This window comes from Callospermophilus lateralis, chromosome 5 (assembly GCF_048772815.1).
Source record: "Callospermophilus lateralis isolate mCalLat2 chromosome 5, mCalLat2.hap1, whole genome shotgun sequence".
Taxonomy (NCBI): domain Eukaryota; kingdom Metazoa; phylum Chordata; class Mammalia; order Rodentia; family Sciuridae; genus Callospermophilus; species Callospermophilus lateralis.
This window is the reverse complement of record NC_135309.1, coordinates 73,673,724-73,693,892: the sequence shown is the minus strand read 5'-3', so window position 1 is coordinate 73,693,892 and position 20,169 is coordinate 73,673,724. Positions and strand designations below refer to the sequence as shown.

Genomic DNA, 20,169 nt, shown 5'->3' with positions numbered 1-20,169 from the left:
TGCTGAACAGCAGTGACTGTGGCCAGTGCGCCGCCTCCGGTTGGCTCTAGGGCCGATGAGCAATGATAGCAATCTGGTCACATCTCTGCCTTCCTTGCCTAGGGGGTCCCTTAAGTCCTTCCATATATTACTTGGAGGTTTTCCTGGAGCAGGCTGTTTCAGACCAGGTTTTCCTCTCCCAGGATTGAGCTTGAGGCTGAGCCCACTAGCCGCCCATGCTCTGTAGACTCTGAATTCTCCACATTCCTCTCCTCCTCAGGGCTCCCAATCCAGACAGGACTCCCAACATCTTTCAAGGAGAATTTATAAATATTATTATTATTCCTAATAGAAAAGCAAGAACACCACGTGCTAAGCATCCCTCCCTCTGCCTCCTACCCCATTGGAGTTAGGTGCTCCCTGTGCTCTGGCAGCACCCTGTCCTTAGCCTCCATCTATCACTCATCTGCATCCCATGATATTCTCTCCTGCAGACTATAGACCAGCATGGTTACTTTTTTCAGTATCCCTAGGACCTAGCATAATGCCTCCCATATGGCAGGTTACTGAAGTAAACTCAAAAATTTTAGGAGCATTGGTTCAACCCTACACCATTAAAAAAAATTAAAAATAGAAATCTTTTTTTTTTTTTTCTTCTTTTTGTAGAACTGGGGATTGAAGCCAGGGAACTCTACCACTGAGCCACATCCCCAGCCCTTTTTCTTTTATATTTTGAGACCTCCTCCCACCACCACCACCTCCCTTTTTAAAGGAAGGGTCTCACAAGTTGCTAAGGCTAGCCTTGAACGTGTGATCCTCCTGCCTCAGCCTCCCTAGTCGCTGGGGTTATAGGTGTGCACTACTGTGCCCAGCTTACCTTGACTTCTAAGACCTTTACACTTTTGAAGGTTTTGGTCTAGTTATGTTGTTGACTGTCCCTCAATATGTGTCCCCATGATCAGATTTAGGTTTATGTCTTTGGCAGGAGTATCACAGAAGCAGTGCTGTTTTCCTGCCTTCATATTCTATTTAGTGATTCATGATTTTGATTTGTTCCATTACTGAGGGTGTTCATATTGATCATCTGCTCAAGATGGTGTCTACCATTATATCCATTTTCTGTGTCTACTTAACAAATTACCACACAGCTTTAAACAAGAGAAATTGTCAGGTGCAGCGGTACCCATCTGTAATCCCACTGATTTGGGAGGCTGAGGCAGGAGAAGCCCAAGTTCCAGGACAGCCTCGGCAATTTAGCGAGACCCTGTCTCAAAATAAATAAATAAATAAATAAATAGATAGATAGATAAATAAAACAGTCTGGGGATGTAGCTCAGTGGTAGAGAATCCATGGGTTCAATCCCAGCACCACTCACAATTCTGGAGGCCAGAAGTTGAAATCAAGATGTCAGCAAGGCCATTCTACCCTGAAGGCTCTAGGGAAGAACATTCCTTGCCTTCTTCCAGCTTCTGGTGGCTGTTGGTCTTTCTTTGGAACTCCTTGGCTTATGCCACATCACTTTATAATTTTTTTTTAGAGAGAGAGAGAGAGAGAATTTTTTTAATATTTATTTTTTAGTTTTTGGTGGACACAACATCTTTGTTTGTATGTGGTGCTGGGGATCGAACCCGGGCTGCATGCATGCCAGGCGAGCGTGCTACCGCTTGAGCCACATCCCCAGCCCTGCCACATCACTTTAATCTGTGCCTACATCTTCACATCTCCTTCTCCTCCTGTCTTCTGTGTGTCTCTTAGAAGGACATTTGACATTGAATTTAGGACTCATCTGCATAATTTAAGATGATCATCTCAGTTTAAGGACTATAGCTTAATTACATCTGCAAAGGCTCTTTTTTCCAAAGAAGTAACATTCAGAAATTCTGAGGGTTAAGATACAGATATATCTTGTGGTGGGGGAGGGAGTGTGAGGGTGAGGGTGGGGGTCACTAATTAGCTGGCTTTCTCTACATTAAAGTTATACTTTTCTCCTTTGTATCATTAGTGGGTATTTTGTGGGGAGATACTTATATAAACTGTCTAAATATTTCACTCTTCAACAAATTTCCAACTTTATTTTTAAATTCATATTTGTATGAAGTCATTCCTGTTTTTTTCAATGGATTATAATATATCATAATAATTTATGATTTTGCTGCTCCAATTGTTCCCTTTGGGGTCAGTGGGAGCCCCTTCAAGCTGGTTTCTGAGTCCTTTTGACAAAGCTCCATCATGAGCACTGTTTTACTTCCTAGCTTAATGAGATCTTCCAAGTTTATTGTGTAACCTGCCTAGTCTTGGAATCAGCAATTTCTCCAAGGAAACTTCGTTCCTTTTACAAGCAGATGGTGAAACTGGTAGCTTCTCCAAGGCCATTCTCTGAAATCTGACTCACTCATCTTTTTATTTTTATTTTTTTTTTGAACCAGTGATTGAACCTAGGGGTGCTTAACCACTTAGCAACATCCCCAGCCCCTTCTTTTGAGACAGGGTCTTGCTGAGTTCCTTAGGTCTTAAGTTGCTGAGGCTATCTTTGAAATTGTGATCCCCCTGTCTCAGCCTCTGGAGCTGTGTGTGCCACTGCGGACCCACTTTCATATCTTTTTGTGTGTGTATGTAATACTAAGGATTGAACCCAGATGTGCTCTACAACTGAGCTACAATCCCAAGTTTTTTGTTTTTGTTTTTGTTTTTTATTTTAAGATAGGATTTCTCTAAGTTGCTCTGGCTGTCCTTAAACTTGGAATTTTCCTGCCTCAATCTCCCAAATCACTGGGTTTACAGGTGTGCACCACTATCCAACTGGCTTTATTTTTATTTTTATGTTGTGCTGAGGATCGAACCAAGTGCCCCACATGTGCTGGGCGAGTGTTCTACCACTAAGCCACAACTCTAGCCCCACATATTTTTTTTTCCCCTCACATATACTTTTTTTTTTTTTTTTTAAATTATTTTTTAGTTGTAGGTGGACACAATACCTCTATTTTATTTATTTATTTTTTATGTAGTGCTAAGGATCAAACCCAGGGTCTCGCACATGCTAGGAGAGCGCTCTACCGCTGAGCCACAACCCCACCCCTCACATATTCTTGGTATGTTTATTTATTTGATTACTTCCTTTTCAGTAACCAAGCTACAGTCTCTGTTTCCACACCCTGCCTCATGGATGCCTTCTTCATCCCACTCAGGTGCTAGACATGCTACCACTGTATGGATACCTTCATCACCTTCAATCATCCTCAAAGTATAATTCAGAGCTGGTTATGGTGGCTCACATAATCTCAGCAACTCCGGAGTCTGAGGCAGCAAGATCTCAAGTTCAAAGATAGCTTCAGCAATTTAGTGAGACTCTGTCTCAAAATAAAAAATAAGCCCAGTGTGGTGGCTCACACATATACTACCACAAGCTCAGGAGGCTGAGGCAGGAGGATTGTGAGTTCAAGGCCAGCCTCAGCAAAAGTGAGGTGCTAAGCAACTCAGTGAGACCCTGTCTCTAAATAAAATGTAGGGATGTGGCTCAGTGATTCAATTCCTGGTACTCCCCCCAAATAAATAAATAAATAAATAAATAAAACAGGGGACATAGCTCAGTGGTAAAGTGCCCTTGGGTTCAATCTTCAGTATCAAAATTTAAAATAAAATAAAATGTACAATTCAGTGGCACTACATCTAAAATAAATTTTAGAATATTTTTATTACCCCCAAAAGAAATCCCACACCTCCTGCAGAGTGAGAAGGTCATAATGGCATATATCTCTGCTCCCAGTGACTCTAGAGGCCAAGGCAGGAGATTGAAGTTTGAGGCCAGCCTCAGTAATTTAGTAAGATCCTGTCTTAAAATAAAAATAAAATGGCCAGGCATGGTGGTGCATGCCTGTAATCTCAGTGGCTTAGGAGGCTGAGACAGGAGGATTGCAACATGTGATTCCCCCAGCCTCAGCAACATAGTGAGGCCCTAAGCAATTTAGTGAGATGCTGTCTTTAAATAAAAAAATAAAAAAAGGGCTGGTGCTGTTACTCAGTGGTTAAGTGCCCCTGGGTTCAATCCCAATACCAAATAATAAAAATGTAACAAATATTAGAAGCTGATGAGAAACCAACTGCTATAAGGTTTAAAGAACAGAAAGAAGGCACCAGGCATGGTGGTACATGCCTGTAATCCCAGAAGCTCAGGAGGCTGAGGTAGGAGAATCATGTTCAAGGTCAGCCTCAGCAATTTAGTGAGACTTTCAACAATTTAGTGAGAGCCTATGTCAAAACAAAGAATAAAAAAGGGCTGGATATGTAGCTCAGTGATAAAGTGTCCCTGGTACTAGGGAGTACTGAGAGGAAAGAAAGAAAAGAAAAAGAAAGAAGGCTACTCAAGTATAATGGGTGGTAGAATACATTCTGGAAGGAGGTGACACTAGAATTAAGCCATATTGATGGTTAAGGTTTAGAGGGTAGGAATGGGGAAAGGCAATTCACAATACTGAGTGTGGAGATAGGAAAGTGGTGGACAAGTTCCACCTTCTTATCCTCCATGGACCCCTTTAAGAGATAGGTCCAGTATTGATGAAATATACATATATATAATATCCATCAGAAGAATTATAAATTGAGCTTTTTGACCCAAGGCCCCAGTGAAGGTGCCTGTAAGAGCATTGGCACATGTGTCTTGAGAAGGGGGGAGGCAAGAAGCAGTGGCTAAAACCTTGGACTTGGGATACACTCCAGATTCCCACTGACTAATGTCTAAGTGGATCAGAGTAGGAGGCAGAGGATGACCAGAGCCCTTAATTGCATGGGCAAGTGCTAGCCAGAGGCTTCAGGATCAACCAGCAACCATGCTCATATAATTCAAGGGTCAGTTCAGTTCAAGGTATCTGGGCTCAAGTGATCATGGAGGGCTCAGTGGACTCCCTGCATGTCAGGATGTGGGCTGTTTGACTAAGAGACAAGGAATCAAGAGGTTATACCCTGTTTCATCAAGTCACTAGGTAAGGGGTGGGTTCCTGGTCTCCCATCTGAAAGACAGAGTGGTGCTGAGGTTGGACTTGGATAAAAGACAAAAAATAGGTAGACACCTGGGTGCTGTGGCACTTGCCTGGAATCAATCCCAGCAACTCTGAAGTCTGAGGGAGGAGGATCATAAGCTTGAGGCCAGCCTCTACAATAAATAAAAAGGGCTGGGGATGTAGCTCAGTGGGTCCCTGGGTTTAATCCCAGTACAATGAAAAAAAAAAAAAAAGTAGAAAGAAGACATCAAGGAGGGATGGGGTTGTGGCTCAGCAGTACAGCGCTCTCCTAGTATGCATGAGGCACTGAGTTTGATCCTCAGCACAACATAAAAAATAAATAAATAAAATAAAGATGTTGTGTCCAACTACAACTAAATATATATATAAAGGACAAGGAGGGGCTGGGGTTGTAACTCAGTGGGGGAGCACTTGCCTAGCACGTGTGAGGCACTGGGTTCGATTTTGAGCCTATAAATAAATAAATTAAATAAAGGTCCATCAGCAACTAAAAACATATTTTTAAAAAAAAGGAAAAGGAAACATTTCCTCTTTTCAAAAAAATTTTTTTGGTATTGGAAATTGAACCTAGGGATGTTTTACCTCTGAACTACAATCCCAGTCCTTTTTATTTTTCAGTTTGAGACAGGGTCTTTCTAAGTTGCCCAGGCTGGCCTTGAACTTTCAATCTTCCTATCTTAGCCTCCTGAGTCACTGGGGTTACAGGAGTTCACCACTGTGTCCAATGAGGAAATATAATTTTGATCTGAGGTTTGACATACCTTTCCATGCCTGTCACTCTCTGAGCCACTCTCTCTCCCAGGCAGGTCCCTCCCAAATTTCTGGGAAATCTGTAAATCTTAAATTTACTGTAAATTGACTCACTTAGGAAAATTACCTTTCACACTGTTAATTAGCCCAATAAATAGAAACTTACAACTTAGAGGACTTTCCAATATTTTCTACTGATCAGATAATGAAGACCTGGACAGCCTAAGAACACTGAGAAGAACCAAACTGATGCCATCCTAGCATACCCGCTCATGTCCACCCCTCACCAAGTTTCCTTTAAAAGAAGAGTCAGAGAACTCTGAACTGTGTCTCACTCTCTGCATTCTCCTTGAATGTGCATTACTTGTTTTTCTTTTTTTTTTTTCTTTGTTATTTTCTTTACTTGTTTTTCTTAATAAATCTCCATGTATGTATTGGTGTGTACTGAAATTCTTTTCTGTCACTTATACCAAGGACCCCACTTATCCTGAGCTTGACTCAGGAACTTGTTCTGCCCTCTCTGGGAACACTTTGGAAACCCTCTTCCAGTGACCTATATTCTCTGGTAATAATGCATGTGCATCAGGTGGCAGGATGAAGAATGGTTGGTCCCATGAAGCCAGCTAGAAAAAAAAAAATCTTGTAAAAAGTGTCTCTGAACTGGGTGCATGGCATACACCTGTAAATCCCAGGGACTCGGGAGTCTGAGGCAGGAGGATCACAATCTCAAGGCCAGTCTCAGCAATTTATTGAGACCCTGTGTTAAAATAAAAAATAAAAAAGGATTGGGAATGTGGCTCAGTGTCCCTGAGTTGAATCCCCAGTCCTGGAACAAACAAACAAACAAACAAACAACTGACTAGAGAGCACTCTGTTGGTCACTTTTTGTGACTTTGACACATTAAACAGTTTTGCAAATGAAGTTACATTCAAATAAATACAAAGAGATATAAAATTCATATTTGTAAAAACCAGGGCTGGGGCTATTGCTCAGAGGAAGAGCGCTTGCCTAGCATGCATGAGGCACTGCGTTTTATCCTCAGCACCACATAAAAATAAACAAATAAAATAAAGACATTCTGTCCCTCTACAACTACCGAGAGAGAGAGAGAGAGAGAGAGAGAGAGAGAGAGAGAGAAAACCAAAAGGGATGTTTTTTTTTTTGCTGGATGCCATGGCACATGCCTGTAATCCCATGAACTCTGGACAGAGGGAAGAGGATTGCAAATTCAAAGCCAGCCTCAGCAATTTAGGGATTCCCTAAGCAACTTGGTGAGACTCTATCTCAAAATAAAAAACGAAAAGGGCTGGAGATTGTAGCTCAGCAGTAGTGCCTCTGGGTTAAATCCCCAGTACCAAGAAATATAATAAATAAATAAATAGTAAAAGGGCTGGGAAGTAGCTGAGTGATAGAGCCCTTACCTCATGTGTGTGTTCAATTCCCAGTATTATTTGCATAATAATAACAACAACAATAATAATAAATAAAAAGTGAAAATGGATTTTCTTTTTGCAGTACTGGGAATTAAACACAGGGGCGCTCTAAAACTAAACTGTGTCCCTAGCTCTCTCTTTTTTTTTTTTTTTTTTAAGAGTGAGAGAGAGGAGAGAGAGGGAGAGAGAATTTTTTTAATATTTATTTTTTAGTATTTGGCGGACACAACATCTTTGTCTGCATGTGGTGCTGACGATCCAACCTGGGCCGAACGCATGCCAGGCGATCGAGCTACAGCTTAAGCCACATCCCCAGCCCTGTCCCCAGCTCTTTTTTTTTTTTTTTTTTTTTTGAGGCAGGGTCTAGCTAAATAGCTGAGGCTGACTTTGAAGTTGGGATCTTTCTGCCTCACCCACCTGAGTAGCTGGGATGATAGGCATGCACCACTGCACACCAAATTAACTAAAAGTAAAAATCGATTTTTTTTTCTCCTGGGGATTGAACCCAGGGTATGTAACCACTGAATCACATCCCCAGACCTTTTCTTTATTTTATATTTTGAGGCAGGGTCTCACTAAGTTGCTTATGGTCTTGCTAAATTGCTGAGGCTGGCCTTGAACTTGTGATCCTCCTGACTCAGCCTCCTGAGTGCTGGAATTAAAGGCATGAAGTAAAAATAGATTTTTAAAATAAACTTTAATTCTTAACATTTTATAAATAAAAATGTCAGAAAACTGATAAGAAAGGAACAGAGCCCGTGGTTAGGCCATAGATATTTAGAGATTTATTATACATACAATATGTTACATAGGGAGTGTGTGTTAATCTACATTTTCCTTTGAGTTTGAAGTATAATATATAAAAAGAAGATCAAAGGACAGTAACTTCAGGAAATAGGTGGCGGTGGGGAGTGCATATCCTGGACCGGTGGGCGGGCTGACCCAGCTCCTGAAATTGGCAGTCAGCCAGAAAGGAGGGGCCAAGGAGGAAGATCAACTATCAGAGTTAATGACTGGCCCAGGGTAGCTCAAATGTTCCCGGAAGTGCAAGCGCGGGAAAGAGTAGTAAAATTGTGTGCAGAGGGTGTGTGCCCCATGAGCCCTGCAGACGTGGCAGCTCCGGGTAGGGGCTGAGCGGGGGCAGCCAGCTCGCCTTTGCCTACCTGGCCTCGAATCCCAAGGGAGCCCTGCACCAGTCCCGGACAATGAACCAGGTAGACTCTTGCTCATCCCTTCCTGCCAGGCTGGCCTGACTCCCTGCAGGGGCCCCAAGCCTTTCCCAGTCCTGGGCTTCCCCCCCAACCCCCTACATCCGGTGCTGCTTTCCTGTCCTCTGCCCTGGAAGCCTATGGCTGGTCCCTGAAACCTCAAGGAGGGGCGGTGAGTATTGGGCTTTCCACATTATGCAAAGGGAGATGGGATAGAAAGGACAGCGTGCAGAGGACAATTGGGGCAAGCCATTCCTGAGCCCCAGTTGCTTACCCAGGGCAAGCAACTGAGGGCAGGGCTGAGGGCTAGAAGGGCGCCCCTCCCCCTAGGGTCTGCAGCATGGTCCTGCTCGGGAGGGGAAGCTGGGGAGAAATGTTCCTCAGGCTTGTGATGACCTAACTCTGGGGATTACAGTTTTGAGCTTTGTTTCCTTCACTACCATCCAGCAGGGTGGAGATAGATAGGTGGGGATTATGTCCCCATGCTTTTGGTAGAACCCATAGATCCTGACAGGGGTAGACTGGCCCTGAATCTCCTCAGTTTGTCCTTGGCAGAACCAGGAATACACCATGGATACTGCCCCCTCAAGCCTCCAGAACTTGACCCTGAGGCCTGGGAGCAGCGGGCACATAGTATAGAATGAGGCCTCCCCGTCTCACCCCAAGCTTCTGGGGTTCTTTGTGCTCTGTTTCCTCCCTCAGAGGAGCACCTTTCTGCCTTCCAGTGAGTGGGGAGTAGGGGAGCCTAAGAGGCCAGACAATGATTCCCTTTCTCCAGGACTTTAAGAAGCAGCTGTTCACTGCCCACTGCCCAGGACGTGGGACAGCAGCCCATAGCATGCTCAGATTCTTGACCCAGGACACAGGACCTATTTAGGAATCTTGCTAAGACCTGGGGAAAGCAGGCAGGCAGTGGGAAGGGACTTGGGACCAAACTATTGGCCAGACTATAATGATGCCCTTCTCTTCGCCCCTTTCTGAGCAACTTTAACTTGCTGTCTTTCCATTTCTTTGTCTCTGTCTCCATCTTTATTTCAGTCTCCATCTTTATCTCCTTTTCTTTTCCTTTTCCCATGTGTATCTTTCTCTCTGTATCCCCCTCTGTCTTTTGTCTTTGTCTTTTATTTTCTGTTTATGTGTGTGATTATCTCTGTTTCTCTATCTCTCGTGTATGTGTGTGTGTGTGTGTGTGTGTGTGTGTGTGTGTGTTTTCCTCTCTGAGTTTCTCTGTCTCTCTGTTTCCTTTGGGTGTCAGTCTCTTTCTATTTTGGTCTTTTTCTTTGGAGGGGGTCACTAGGGATTGAACCCAGGGGCGCTTTACTTCTGAGCTACATCCCAGCTCTTTTTAAAAAAATTATTTTTTAGTTATAGAGGAACACAGTCTCTTTATTTTATTTTTATGTGGTGTGAGGATCAAACCCAGTGCCTCACACATGCGAGGCAAGGGCTCTTTCTCTGAGCCACAATCCCAGCCCTCTCCAGCCCCTTTTGTTTTTTTAATTTCCTGCTAAATTGCTGAGGCAGGTCTTGAACTTGCAATCCTCCCCACTCAGCCTCCTGAGTTGCCAGGATTACAGGCATGCACCATCACTCCCCGCTCCATTTTGGCCTTTTTCTATGTGTACATGCCCACTTCAGCCTCTCTTTTCTCCTTCCTTCCCAGACTGATGACTCCTCCTCCAGCTGTGAATGGTTCATTGGGGCAGGAGCCCCAGAGGCAGCTTCCAGAGGTGCTGGGTGGAGCCTGGGAACCACTTCAAGGAGATGGGCTGCCACCGCTCACCATCATTGTTGCCGCCTTTGTCCTGCTTGCGGTCTGTATTGTGGTGGCAGTCCACTTTGGGCCAAGGCTGCACCAAGGCCATGCTACTCTCTCCACAGAGCCACCAGCCCCAAAGCCAGAATATGGCATCTACCTCATCCACTGGAGGCTGCTGGGCCCCCAGGACAGTCATAAAGAAGACCAGCAGGGACCTCCTATCCCTGGATCTGATCCTACTCCAGAAGGGCCCAGGCCCAGTATTGATGAAGTGACGTATCTGTAAGAGGGAGATTTGGGAAGTTAATCTGATCTGGCTCAGCACAAGAAACTGGACTGAGAAGTAGAGCAAAAGCAAATTGGAGCCTAAGCATCAGAGCTGTAGATGGGTATACTGGATTGAGCAGGAGCTGCCCTCTCCAAATGTTTCTGAAAAGAGCTCTTGATGGACAGGAAAAATGAAAGAAGCTTGAGAGCAGGGGCCTGCAGCTATGGGTGTCCTCAGGGTCTAAGGTTTATGAAGACTTACCTCCCTTCACAGAGCTCCTGACCCTTAAGCTCTGAGTCCCTGCCCACACCATCACCCTTAATCTCCTTTCCTTTTGGGGTAAAGTGAATCCACTGTGAAAGATTCCACCACCCACCTCAATTCTAATCAGGAATGTCAGATGCTCCATAGAGTGCCCAGAACCTATTAAAGTCCAGTCAGGGACAGCCACAGCAAAGAACCCATGATCTGCCTTTTCTGAGATTCTGAGGACTCAAGGAAGGAAAGGTTGCCTTTCACCCATGATGGAGCAAATCTTGGTGCAGGGCCTAGGTTTTGTTGACAATGTCTAAAGCCTTTGGAAATCCCAAGCACCATTTATAGTTCAAAGATTGCCTTTGAATGGACCCCACTGACTCTGTTTTGCCTTCTCAGGGTGTGATGGGGGAATTTGGGGATTCTCATCATCTCCCACTTTCTATCCACATGGATCTGTAGAAATAAGCCTAGAATTTACCACAAAACACTTCCTACCCAGGCACAATGGCACAATCTTGGCTGCTTGGGAGGCTGAGGCAGGAAGATTGCAAGTTTGAGGTCAGTCAGCACAATTTAGAGAGTCCATCTCAAAATAAAAAAGGGCTAGGAGTATAGCTCAGTGGTAGAGCAACTGGGTTCAATTCCCAGTACTAAAACAAAACAAAACAAACGAACAAACAAGAAACACCCAGACAGATGCAAATACCAAGTGGTAGAGTCAGGACATTATATCTATTTACCTGTTTTATAGTACTGGGTAGGGATGGAACCCAGGACCTCACTGTATACAGAGCCACACCCTTGATCTGGAGTCAGGGTTTGAACTTGGGGCCATTAAGCTCTACAAACTGGCCACCATGCTGGGCGCTGATGGGTGGAGCAAGGTCAAGTCCGAGGCCCTTGATTCTGGACTGGTTTCTGATGTAAGAGTAACTGACATGATGGAAGAATCTCAGGTCTTGGAAGGAATATGGCTGGAACAGCTGGGCAAGGGGATAGTTTCCCCCTTGATTCCCTTGACTCTATTGTCCATAGGAGTAGCTGGTTTTCTCTGTGCGGAACATTTCTTCAAAGTGATGCTACACTCAGAAATGCCTATTGAGCATTTGTGATAAAAAGAAAAAGGTGGAGGGGCTGGGGTTGTAGCTCAGTGGTAGAGCACTAGCACGTGTGAGGCAAAGGGTTTGATCCTTAGCACCATATAAAAACAAATAAATAAAATAAAGGTATGGTGTTCATCTACAAATGAAAAAAAAAAAATTAAAAACAAAGGTGGAGCTGGGTGCCGTGGCATGTCTATAATCTCAGCAATTCAGAAGGCTGAGGCAGGAGGATCACAAATTCAAGGCTAGCCTCAGCAATTTAGCAAGGCCCTAAGCAAATTAAAGAGATGCTATCTCAAAATTTTAAAAAAATATAATAATAAAGATGGCTGGAATTGTGGTCCAGGGGTAAAGCACCCCTGGGTCCAATCTCCAGTACCAAAAAAACAAACAAAAACCCTACAAATCAAAAAACAAAGTTGGAAAAGCAACAAAGGTAGGAAGGAGGGAGCAAGTCATCCCAGATGGAACTAGTAGAAACAGGCTGCCTTCCCCCCACAGTGAGGAGCTACTGTGCCACCACAGTGGCTCTGTTCTGAGGATGATGCCAATATCATATGGCATGATGACTAGCTGTGTTGTCCAAGACTTCCCAGGGGATATCCCATCTTCTCACACAAACTCTTCCTCCTTGATCCTATCGCAGGCTCTCTCATCTGGGGACATTTATTCAGTGGGCCCTGCTCCTTTTCCCAGGATGCCACTCATGGCATCTATGTGCTGGTTCAGCCTATCCTCTGGCCCCTGCTCCCCAAGCCACTCACTGGAGATACTGAAAGGGCATTGAAAAGGCAGGGAGGTTAGGGGGATACCGCCTGACCCTATGCTCTTTGCCAACTGGTAGGCTCTGCCCAGACTGATGTGGCACCCAACCCACACTGCCCTGTACAGGATGAGAGGTGCGTGGAAGCATGCTTGGACTTAGGTCTGAACATCAGAGCAGATAAACACAATTTTCTTTTTTTAATCTGGCAAAGTCTAACAGCAAAATGATAACATACTCAAAGTAGGTAATCTGAGCTCAAAAAAGGACTAGAGAAATGACTATTGAGAGTCAGGTGTGGTGGCGCAGGCCTGTAATCCCAGACGCTTGGGAGGCTGAGACAGGAGAATCGCAAGTTCAAAACCAGGCTCAGCATTTGGGAGGCACTAAGGAACTCAGTGAGACCCTGTCTCAAAATAAAATATGAAAAAGGGCTGGGGATGTGGCTCAGTGCCCCTGGGTTCAATTCCTGGTACACGCCCCCCCACCCCAACACACAGACACACCACCACCACTTCAAATAAAAAAGGACATTGAGAAAGGGCAGGACATAAGGAAACCACAAGTGAGAGTGAGGCCTCTACTGGAGAGCCAATGCCATTGCCAGGGGTAAGGAGAGGAGGCAGTTCCCAAAACCTGGAGATGGGCAGGTTGGCCAGGAGGGTCACTTGTCAAGAGAGCCCACTGGACTTCTGAACTGCCAGGAGGGAGCTGGGATAAACACCCCAACCTCTTCCTCCCTCCATTCTCCTGCTGAAGCTCCTCATTGACCAAACATGACCAGAAATCCAAGGACAAGGGAGTCTGTTGTGCCACCCAGACAAATCTGTCCCTTGGCACTAGAGGGTCTAATGGAAAATAACTGGCATACCCCTTAAGTTTACCTGGTACTGAGAGCTTAGACAAAACTTCTATATATGCACAGTCCTCACAACAACCCTGTGAAGTAGGGCAATAATTATAGTCCCATTTTGTAGAAGAGATTACGGCTCAAAAAGGTAAAATGGCTTGCCCATGGATACAGGACTCATCTGGAGATGTCAAGTCCAGAAACTTTCTCTGCAAAGTCCTCTTTGGGAGGCATGGCTCTGCTGAACATCCAGCAGTTGAAGCAAGTTCCAGTTCTGATTCTCAAAGGCTCAGGCAAGATGATCCTGGGCCTCAGAAGACATCAGTGCGGAGTGGGAGAGGCTGTTCCATATCACTGATGAGGAGCTTGGGCTCTTGGGACAGGGTGGAGGAACTGGGCACCACTGAGGTCCCCATGCTGCTCAAAGTAACCTCCTCTTTTTCCTCCTGCCGCATGTGCCGGAGAACTTCCTGTGACAGCAAGAAGCTGCTCCCCTCTGCAGATTCTGGAGTGGGGTCATGAGACAGGAGTTAGGATCCTAAACCCACTGGAACAAACTTAGAGAAGATCCCCCATTCCTCCCTACCCCCTCTTCCCACCCACCCACAGTCTCTGGGGCTAGAGGCTCAATGGAATCCTAGTTAGAAGTGGTTTTAGAGGTCCTGGAATTCCATTCTCTTGGTCTTAGAGATGATGCTACAAAAGGTCACACAGTCAAGGTAGAGCTGAGGCTGCAGCCCTCTTCTCTTGTGCTCCCTGTTCTCTAGCCAAGGACTCTTCTGCTTCCCATGGCAATCCTAGATAAAACAAGGGACTCCCAGAACCCACCTCTTCAGGCTCCACCCAGTGTCTATAGCCAAAAACCTCAGAAATCAATCTAGTGTCCCAGGTTGGTAGGGGAACCTTTCCCACAGAAGAAAGGGGCAGGGTTTGACCTCCCTGACCACTTGAGATGGCTCAGGAAACAGTGCTGCCTTCTGACTCTCTAGAGACCCACAGACCCTGACTCCTCCTGCCCCCCCAGTCTATCAACCCCTCACCCTGGTAGACAATGAGGCGACAGTTGTTCTGACACTCGGGGACTTCTGCCAGGATGTCCTCAAGTGTTCGACAGAAGAGTTTGGCCTGTTCAAGCCGATCCTCCCGGCTAAAGCCAGCTCTGCCATCTTGTGACATGGCAAACAAGGTCTGCAAGGGGGTGGCATACTCCAGGACACAGGTACCTGCCTGGAGGAGGTGAAAGAAAGAACAGATTGAGTTTCTGTCTAGGCAGACAGACTCTCGACTGCAGTGCTTTGGGCTGAGGCCCCGTTCCCTCAGTCTGCAGAAACCGAGTTCTGGGAGGTGGCCACTGATGATGTCTGTGCTCTCTGATCTGCTTTCACCTGACACCTCCCTCCTGAAATCAGGACTAGGCTGGGCAAATCTTATCCTTCACAGATCCTTTTAAGATCCCAGGGCAAGACCTACAGCAGCTGCTCCAGCTGGAAGTGGAGTCTGGGTGCGGGGCTCTGGGCTCCAACTGTGGTCTGGGTTTCCCCCTACCTACAGGAAACTCTTCAGATGGTCTCACAGCCTGCATTTAGGGCAGCTTGGTGATCCAGAGCACACTATACTCAAGCTGAAATCATCCACTTTTTCATTGTCTCTGAGCCTCAGTTTCTTCCTTTATAAGGTAGGCATCGTAACAGTCCCTATCCCCAGAGACATGGTGAGTTTCAATGGAATAGTAATATGATCCACTCAGAATGGCATCTGGCATGCAGTAAATGCTTAAGAAATGTTAGTTACTATTACCATTCAGAACTGAATCTTGCTAGCCCTGGGACCAACGGAGGCTCAGAGAAGCCTCAGTTTTATCAGTGCTTGGTCAGAGCCCAGGGTCCTGGAGGTCTTCCAGGGACCCCCTACCTCCTTGTGAGCTCACCGGCTTCCCATTCTCCAGAAGCTCATAGATGCTGTTGGAGTAAACCCGACCCTTGATGCCAGCACGGTCAGCACTCTGCTGGGGCAGCGTATGCAGGAAGCGAATGTTGGGGTCAGCTACACTCAGGTCATCAGGCACCCCACACTCCAGCGGGAAGAGGATATACAGCCGTTGGCTCCCTGCACCTCGTAGCATGTTGTTGTGGAACTGGTTATAAGTTTGGATCCGAGCCCGGAGTCCTGGATAGGGAAGTCAAGAAGTCATCTCTGTAAACCCTGCATCCCATGAAATCCGGGACTAATACCAAGGCCATTGTCCCCCCTTAGTCTATGGGTACAAGAGAATTGAGGGTCTAGTCCACTCTCATTGTGTGTTTGTTTTGGGACTGGAGATCGAACCTAGAGGCTCTTTGCCACTATGTGACATTCTCAGCCCTATGTTTTGTTTTTGGTACTGGGGATTGAACTCAGGGGTACTTAATCACTGAGCCACATCCCCAGCCCTTTTTTGTATTTTATATAGAGACAGGGCCTCACTGAGTTGCTTTGGATCTCACTAAATTGCTGAGGCTGGCCAAAAACTTGTAATCCTCCTACCTCAGCCTCCTGAGTTGCTGGAATTATAGCCATTCCACCATGTCCAGTTCAAGTCCAATCTCATTGTATAGGAGGCCAGCGAGCAGTGGAGAAGAGTACCTAGTGGTCTTCTTCCTAAACCCACCATCCTGTTTCTCCTCCTTTTCACAGACTTCAGTGCCAATTCTTCCCCTTCCCATCACAGCTTTCAGAGCTCTCAGAGGTGGCCAGAGCTCCGGGAGGTGAAATTGCTAACATTTTCTGACAGAGAGCCAGGTCTCTAACTCCAGAACCATCTCCTAGGAGAAGCCCCGGGGCGAAAGGCAGGCAACCTTAAGATGTGGAAGAGCTTCAGGCTTGGCCTGCATGTCAAAGGAATGAGACTTATGGCTCCACCGTGAAGGGGTCAAGGGTTCAGGTCTGAACAGAGCTGGGATCAAGTCCTATCTCCTCCTCTCACTAAGCCGTATAACACTGGACAAGTCACTAATCTCTCAGAATCACACTTTTCTTATCTCTAAAATAGGGATAAACTGGCTGCAGTTACTCACACCTCTAAGCCCAGCTACTTGGGAGGTTGAAGCAGGAGGATCACAAGTTGGAAGCCAGTCTCAGCAATTTAAAAAGACCCTGTCTCAAAACAAAAAATATAAAGGGCTGGGGATGGATGTGGTTTGGTGATTAAGCATCCCTGGGTTCAATCCCCAATACAAAAAGAGAGAGAGAGAGAGAGAAAACAGGGATGATAACTATCTCTTCCTCATAGATATGAGTTAAAAAAGGAAAAGCACAAGGCATAGGGTAAATATTTATCAAAAAACATTCACAGATGACCTTAGGCAAAGTCACTGAATGGCTTCCGGCTCCACATTCCTCACTGCCAAACAAGCATAGTAACAACATTGTTTAGGCTGACAAGGATGCTTTGGGAATCCAATGATTTGATAGACACAAAAATGCTTTGAAAAATATAGTGCATTCTAGGAACACAAGAGGCTATGTGTCTTATGGTGTCTAGGAATGAGTGCACAGAAAGCAGCCTACCTGGCAGGATCAGCCGCAGGTATCCAACGTAATATGACCATGCCAGTCCTTGGGCAACGTTGAAGTTCCTGTTTTCACAGACTGCAGAGACTTCAGCTGGGGCCAGGCCCTGTAGGTAGCAAGATGGGACCAGAGCTCTCCTCTTCCAAGAAGCTTTCCAACCTGCTGATGACTTGCTCACTTCTCTGACACCACTGAACCTACCATCCCAGGACATTACAGACTCCACTCCCAGGACTCCACTCCCAGCTCTAAGCTTAGGCAGATCACACAAGACCATGCCCCAATTCGACCAGACCTTCTATCTCCCTCTGCACCATACCTGGAGACCTAGGAGGATGCTCAGGGCCTGTGAGAGGCCCAGGAAGGCCAGCATCGAGTTGAGGGGCTGGCCAGTGGGGTTTGGGAGGGAGCAGTAGAAATAGCAGGACAGCAGCAGCACAGCTCCACGGCGGATGGGACAATCCACACAGGCCCTCACAGCCTTCCAGTAGCTACCTTGGTACCTGCAGAGGACATCCCAGCTCCAGACCCAAGCCCAGTTCAGCCAGAGACATTCAAGGAGGGGACTCGAATTGGTGGGGAACCCAATTGCCACAAGGATTATAGGAAGTCACCTGGAATGGATGTGGCATAGCTCCTCGGCCAGACAGCAGATCCCTTTTAACAGCAGTCCCAACTGCAGAGAGGCTAAGTAGAATACTAGGTACTGAAGAGTATGGTCTGGAGAATTTCCAAGTCCCCAAAGGGCCACCAGGCAGACCCCCAGCAGGATCAAGGCCATCTGCTGGGCCCGGTGACCCCTGGGATGTGGGATGGATGGATGCAGTCTGGAGCATGGCATCTGTGGGCACCAAGAAATCCATGACATGCTCTGTCACTCTCCTGCCCTTCTGGGACTAAGGCCCTGGCTGGCACCTCCTCTAGTGTCCCCATTCCTGGCGCCCAGTCATTCCCACAAATTTGCCTTAAAGATATCTTTAGGGGATAGCTCAGGCACACAGCACCCCACAGCTACTGTCTAGGACAGATTTGTGGCGAACAGACCAAGGCCTGCACACAAACACTCCACCCAGCCCCAGTGAGACCACAGGTGTGGAAAAGAGACCAGGCAGAAGCTGGGTGCAGTGGTGCATGCTTGTAATCCCAGAGGTTCAGGAGGCTGAGACACAAGGATTGTAAGTTTGAGGGCTGCTTCAGCAAACTAGCAAGGTCCTGTCTAAAAGAGAGAGAGAGAGAGAGAGAGAGAGAGAGAGAGAGAGAAAAAGAAAAAAGGAAGGAAGCAGGGAGTAACTATCCCCAGATCCAGACTCAAAAGTGACATGAGCTGCCCCACCCACCAGGGGACCTTTGCGGACTTGGGCTTTCTTGTCCCAAGAACGCACGCCAGGGAAGACCTTAGTAAAGTAGAACACCAGAGCTCAGGTAGTGAGGGTGACCTTTGGATCTCACATCTGGGACCCAGGACCCCAGCCTTGGGGCTCTGGCTGGGCCACTCCTTATCCTACCTTCTGCCTCCTACACACAGGTCCTTTCTGGTAGATGACAGACGTTGAAGGGCAGGCACAGCGACTACCAGCAGCCAATGAAACCTGTCTGGGTACAGCCCTAAAAAACAAATGTTCAAAATAACTGAAGCTTTCTCAGCAACGCCCAAAGTTGGGCACCTTGCCAGACCTTAGCTTTAGAAGGGGGTGTAGGGTATTTCCTGCCCTCCGGCAGGGAGGAAGAACCCTGTGCCCAAAGATCTGATGAGCCAGTTCTGAGTCTTAGAGTGGGGGTAAGGTTTGAGAAAACTCCTTTGATAGTCTTGATATCCCAAAACTGAGTGGGTTCAAAAAATCACTCACTTGTGGGGGCCGGTGGTGCACAAAACTGTAAAACCAGCGACTTAAGAGGCTAAGGCAGAAGAATCACAAGCTCAAGACCAGCCTTAACAATGTAGTAAGACCCTGTCTCAAAGTAAAAAATAAAAAGAACTAGGAGTGTAGCTCCTGGTTTCAATCCCCAGTATAGAAAGAAAGAAAGTTTTGGTGGCTGGGGTTGTGGCTCAGTGGTAGAGCGCTCACCTAACACGTGTGAGGCCCTGGGTTCGATCCTCAGCACCATATAAAAATAAATAAGTAAGTAAATAAATAAAGGTATCATGTCCAACTACAACTGAAAAATAAATATTTAAAAAGAAAGATTTTTTTTGTGGGGGTGGGTACCGGGGATTGAACTCAGGGGCACTCAACCACTGAGCCACATTTCTAGCCCTATTTTGCATTTTATTTATAGACAGAATCTCACTGACTTGCTTAGCGCCTTGCTTTTGCTGAGGCTGGCTCTGAACTTGCATTCCTCCTGCCTCAGCCTCCCAAGCCTCTGGGATTACAGGTGTGTGCCACGGCAGTCTGGCCAGAAAGAAAGAAAGAAAAGAAGTAAAGAAAGAAAGACACGCACCTGTAGCCACAACCCTGTACACCAGGTTCCTCTCAAGTCCCCAGGATCCAAAACACTCTACCAACACCCAGCAGGACTCCACACAAGGGCCAAAGGCAACACACGCAATGCTGGTTAATTGTTTAAAGCAGATTTCCAGTTGTAGATCCTTTTTTTTCTGAAGACTGGGACGTCAGGAAGGGGCGGGGGAAATGAGTACAGTTACTTCCTTCTTAGCAAAGGGCTTGGTGGGAGAGGCCTGCAGACAGAAAAAAGTGATTTTTTGCCTTTGCACAGAAGTGGCCACGCCTGTGAATTCTCAGAAAGTGCTCAGAAAAGCCACACGTGGATAGTAACAATGCTGAAGCATTTGCCACATTGCAGCCAAGTGCTATGTGTATCATGTCCCTTAGTCCTCCCTGCTACCTTGTCAGGTAGCTATTATTCTATCCCTGGGTCACAGATGAGTGATCTAAGGCCCTGGGAGGTGAAATAACTTGCCTGAGTGAGGGAGCAAGGACTTGAGTCTGGTGAGTTGCTCCAAAGCTCAACTTGCTCTGTGCCTTGATTTCAAGAGCAGGAGGTTGGTGGGGGTGGAAAATACCAGAATCAAGTTTCATTCATGTTTCTCTTGGTGTAGGGAGAGACCCTAGCTACGGCCTGGCAAGCTGCTAGATTTGAGGACGGGGGCAGGCCTGGGGAGTTGGGTTAATGTAGCACCCACAGAGCAGCAATAGTCATTCCTGTCCAGGTCAGAGGATCCTTACCTAGACCTTCCCCATATCAAAAGCAGACACAGGCAGGGCTTGGT

The 20,169-nt window shown here is 46.4% G+C and overlaps 2 protein-coding genes across 3 annotated transcripts; one reads left to right on the top strand and one right to left on the bottom strand.

Moving 5' to 3' along the window:
- The first annotated feature begins 10,054 nt into the window (after positions 1-10,054).
- Positions 10,055-10,432, top strand: Smim33 (small integral membrane protein 33). The gene has a single exon (XM_076857672.1). It carries the CDS (start codon positions 10,055-10,057, stop codon positions 10,430-10,432), a length of 378 nt encoding a protein of 125 aa, XP_076713787.1.
- A 2,246-nt stretch (positions 10,433-12,678) lies between these two features.
- On the bottom strand, positions 12,679-19,503 carry Sting1 (stimulator of interferon response cGAMP interactor 1). Of its 2 annotated transcripts, XM_076855983.2 has the most exons (8): positions 19,380-19,503; positions 18,443-18,542; positions 17,552-17,778; positions 17,257-17,440; positions 16,935-17,043; positions 15,316-15,554; positions 14,429-14,615; positions 12,679-13,893 (listed from the first exon to the last, which is right to left on the bottom strand). In XM_076855983.2, the coding sequence occupies exons 3-8, from the start codon at positions 17,776-17,778 to the stop codon at positions 13,700-13,702; spliced, it is 1,140 nt and encodes a 379-aa protein (XP_076712098.2). In that variant the 5' UTR covers positions 18,443-18,542; positions 19,380-19,503; the 3' UTR covers positions 12,679-13,699. The 2 variants fall into 2 exon arrangements, with proteins under 2 accessions (XP_076712098.2, XP_076712097.2); XM_076855982.2 differs by lacking the exons at positions 18,443-18,542; positions 19,380-19,503 and having other exon boundaries at positions 17,552-17,857.
- Between the last annotated feature and the right edge of the window lie 666 nt (positions 19,504-20,169).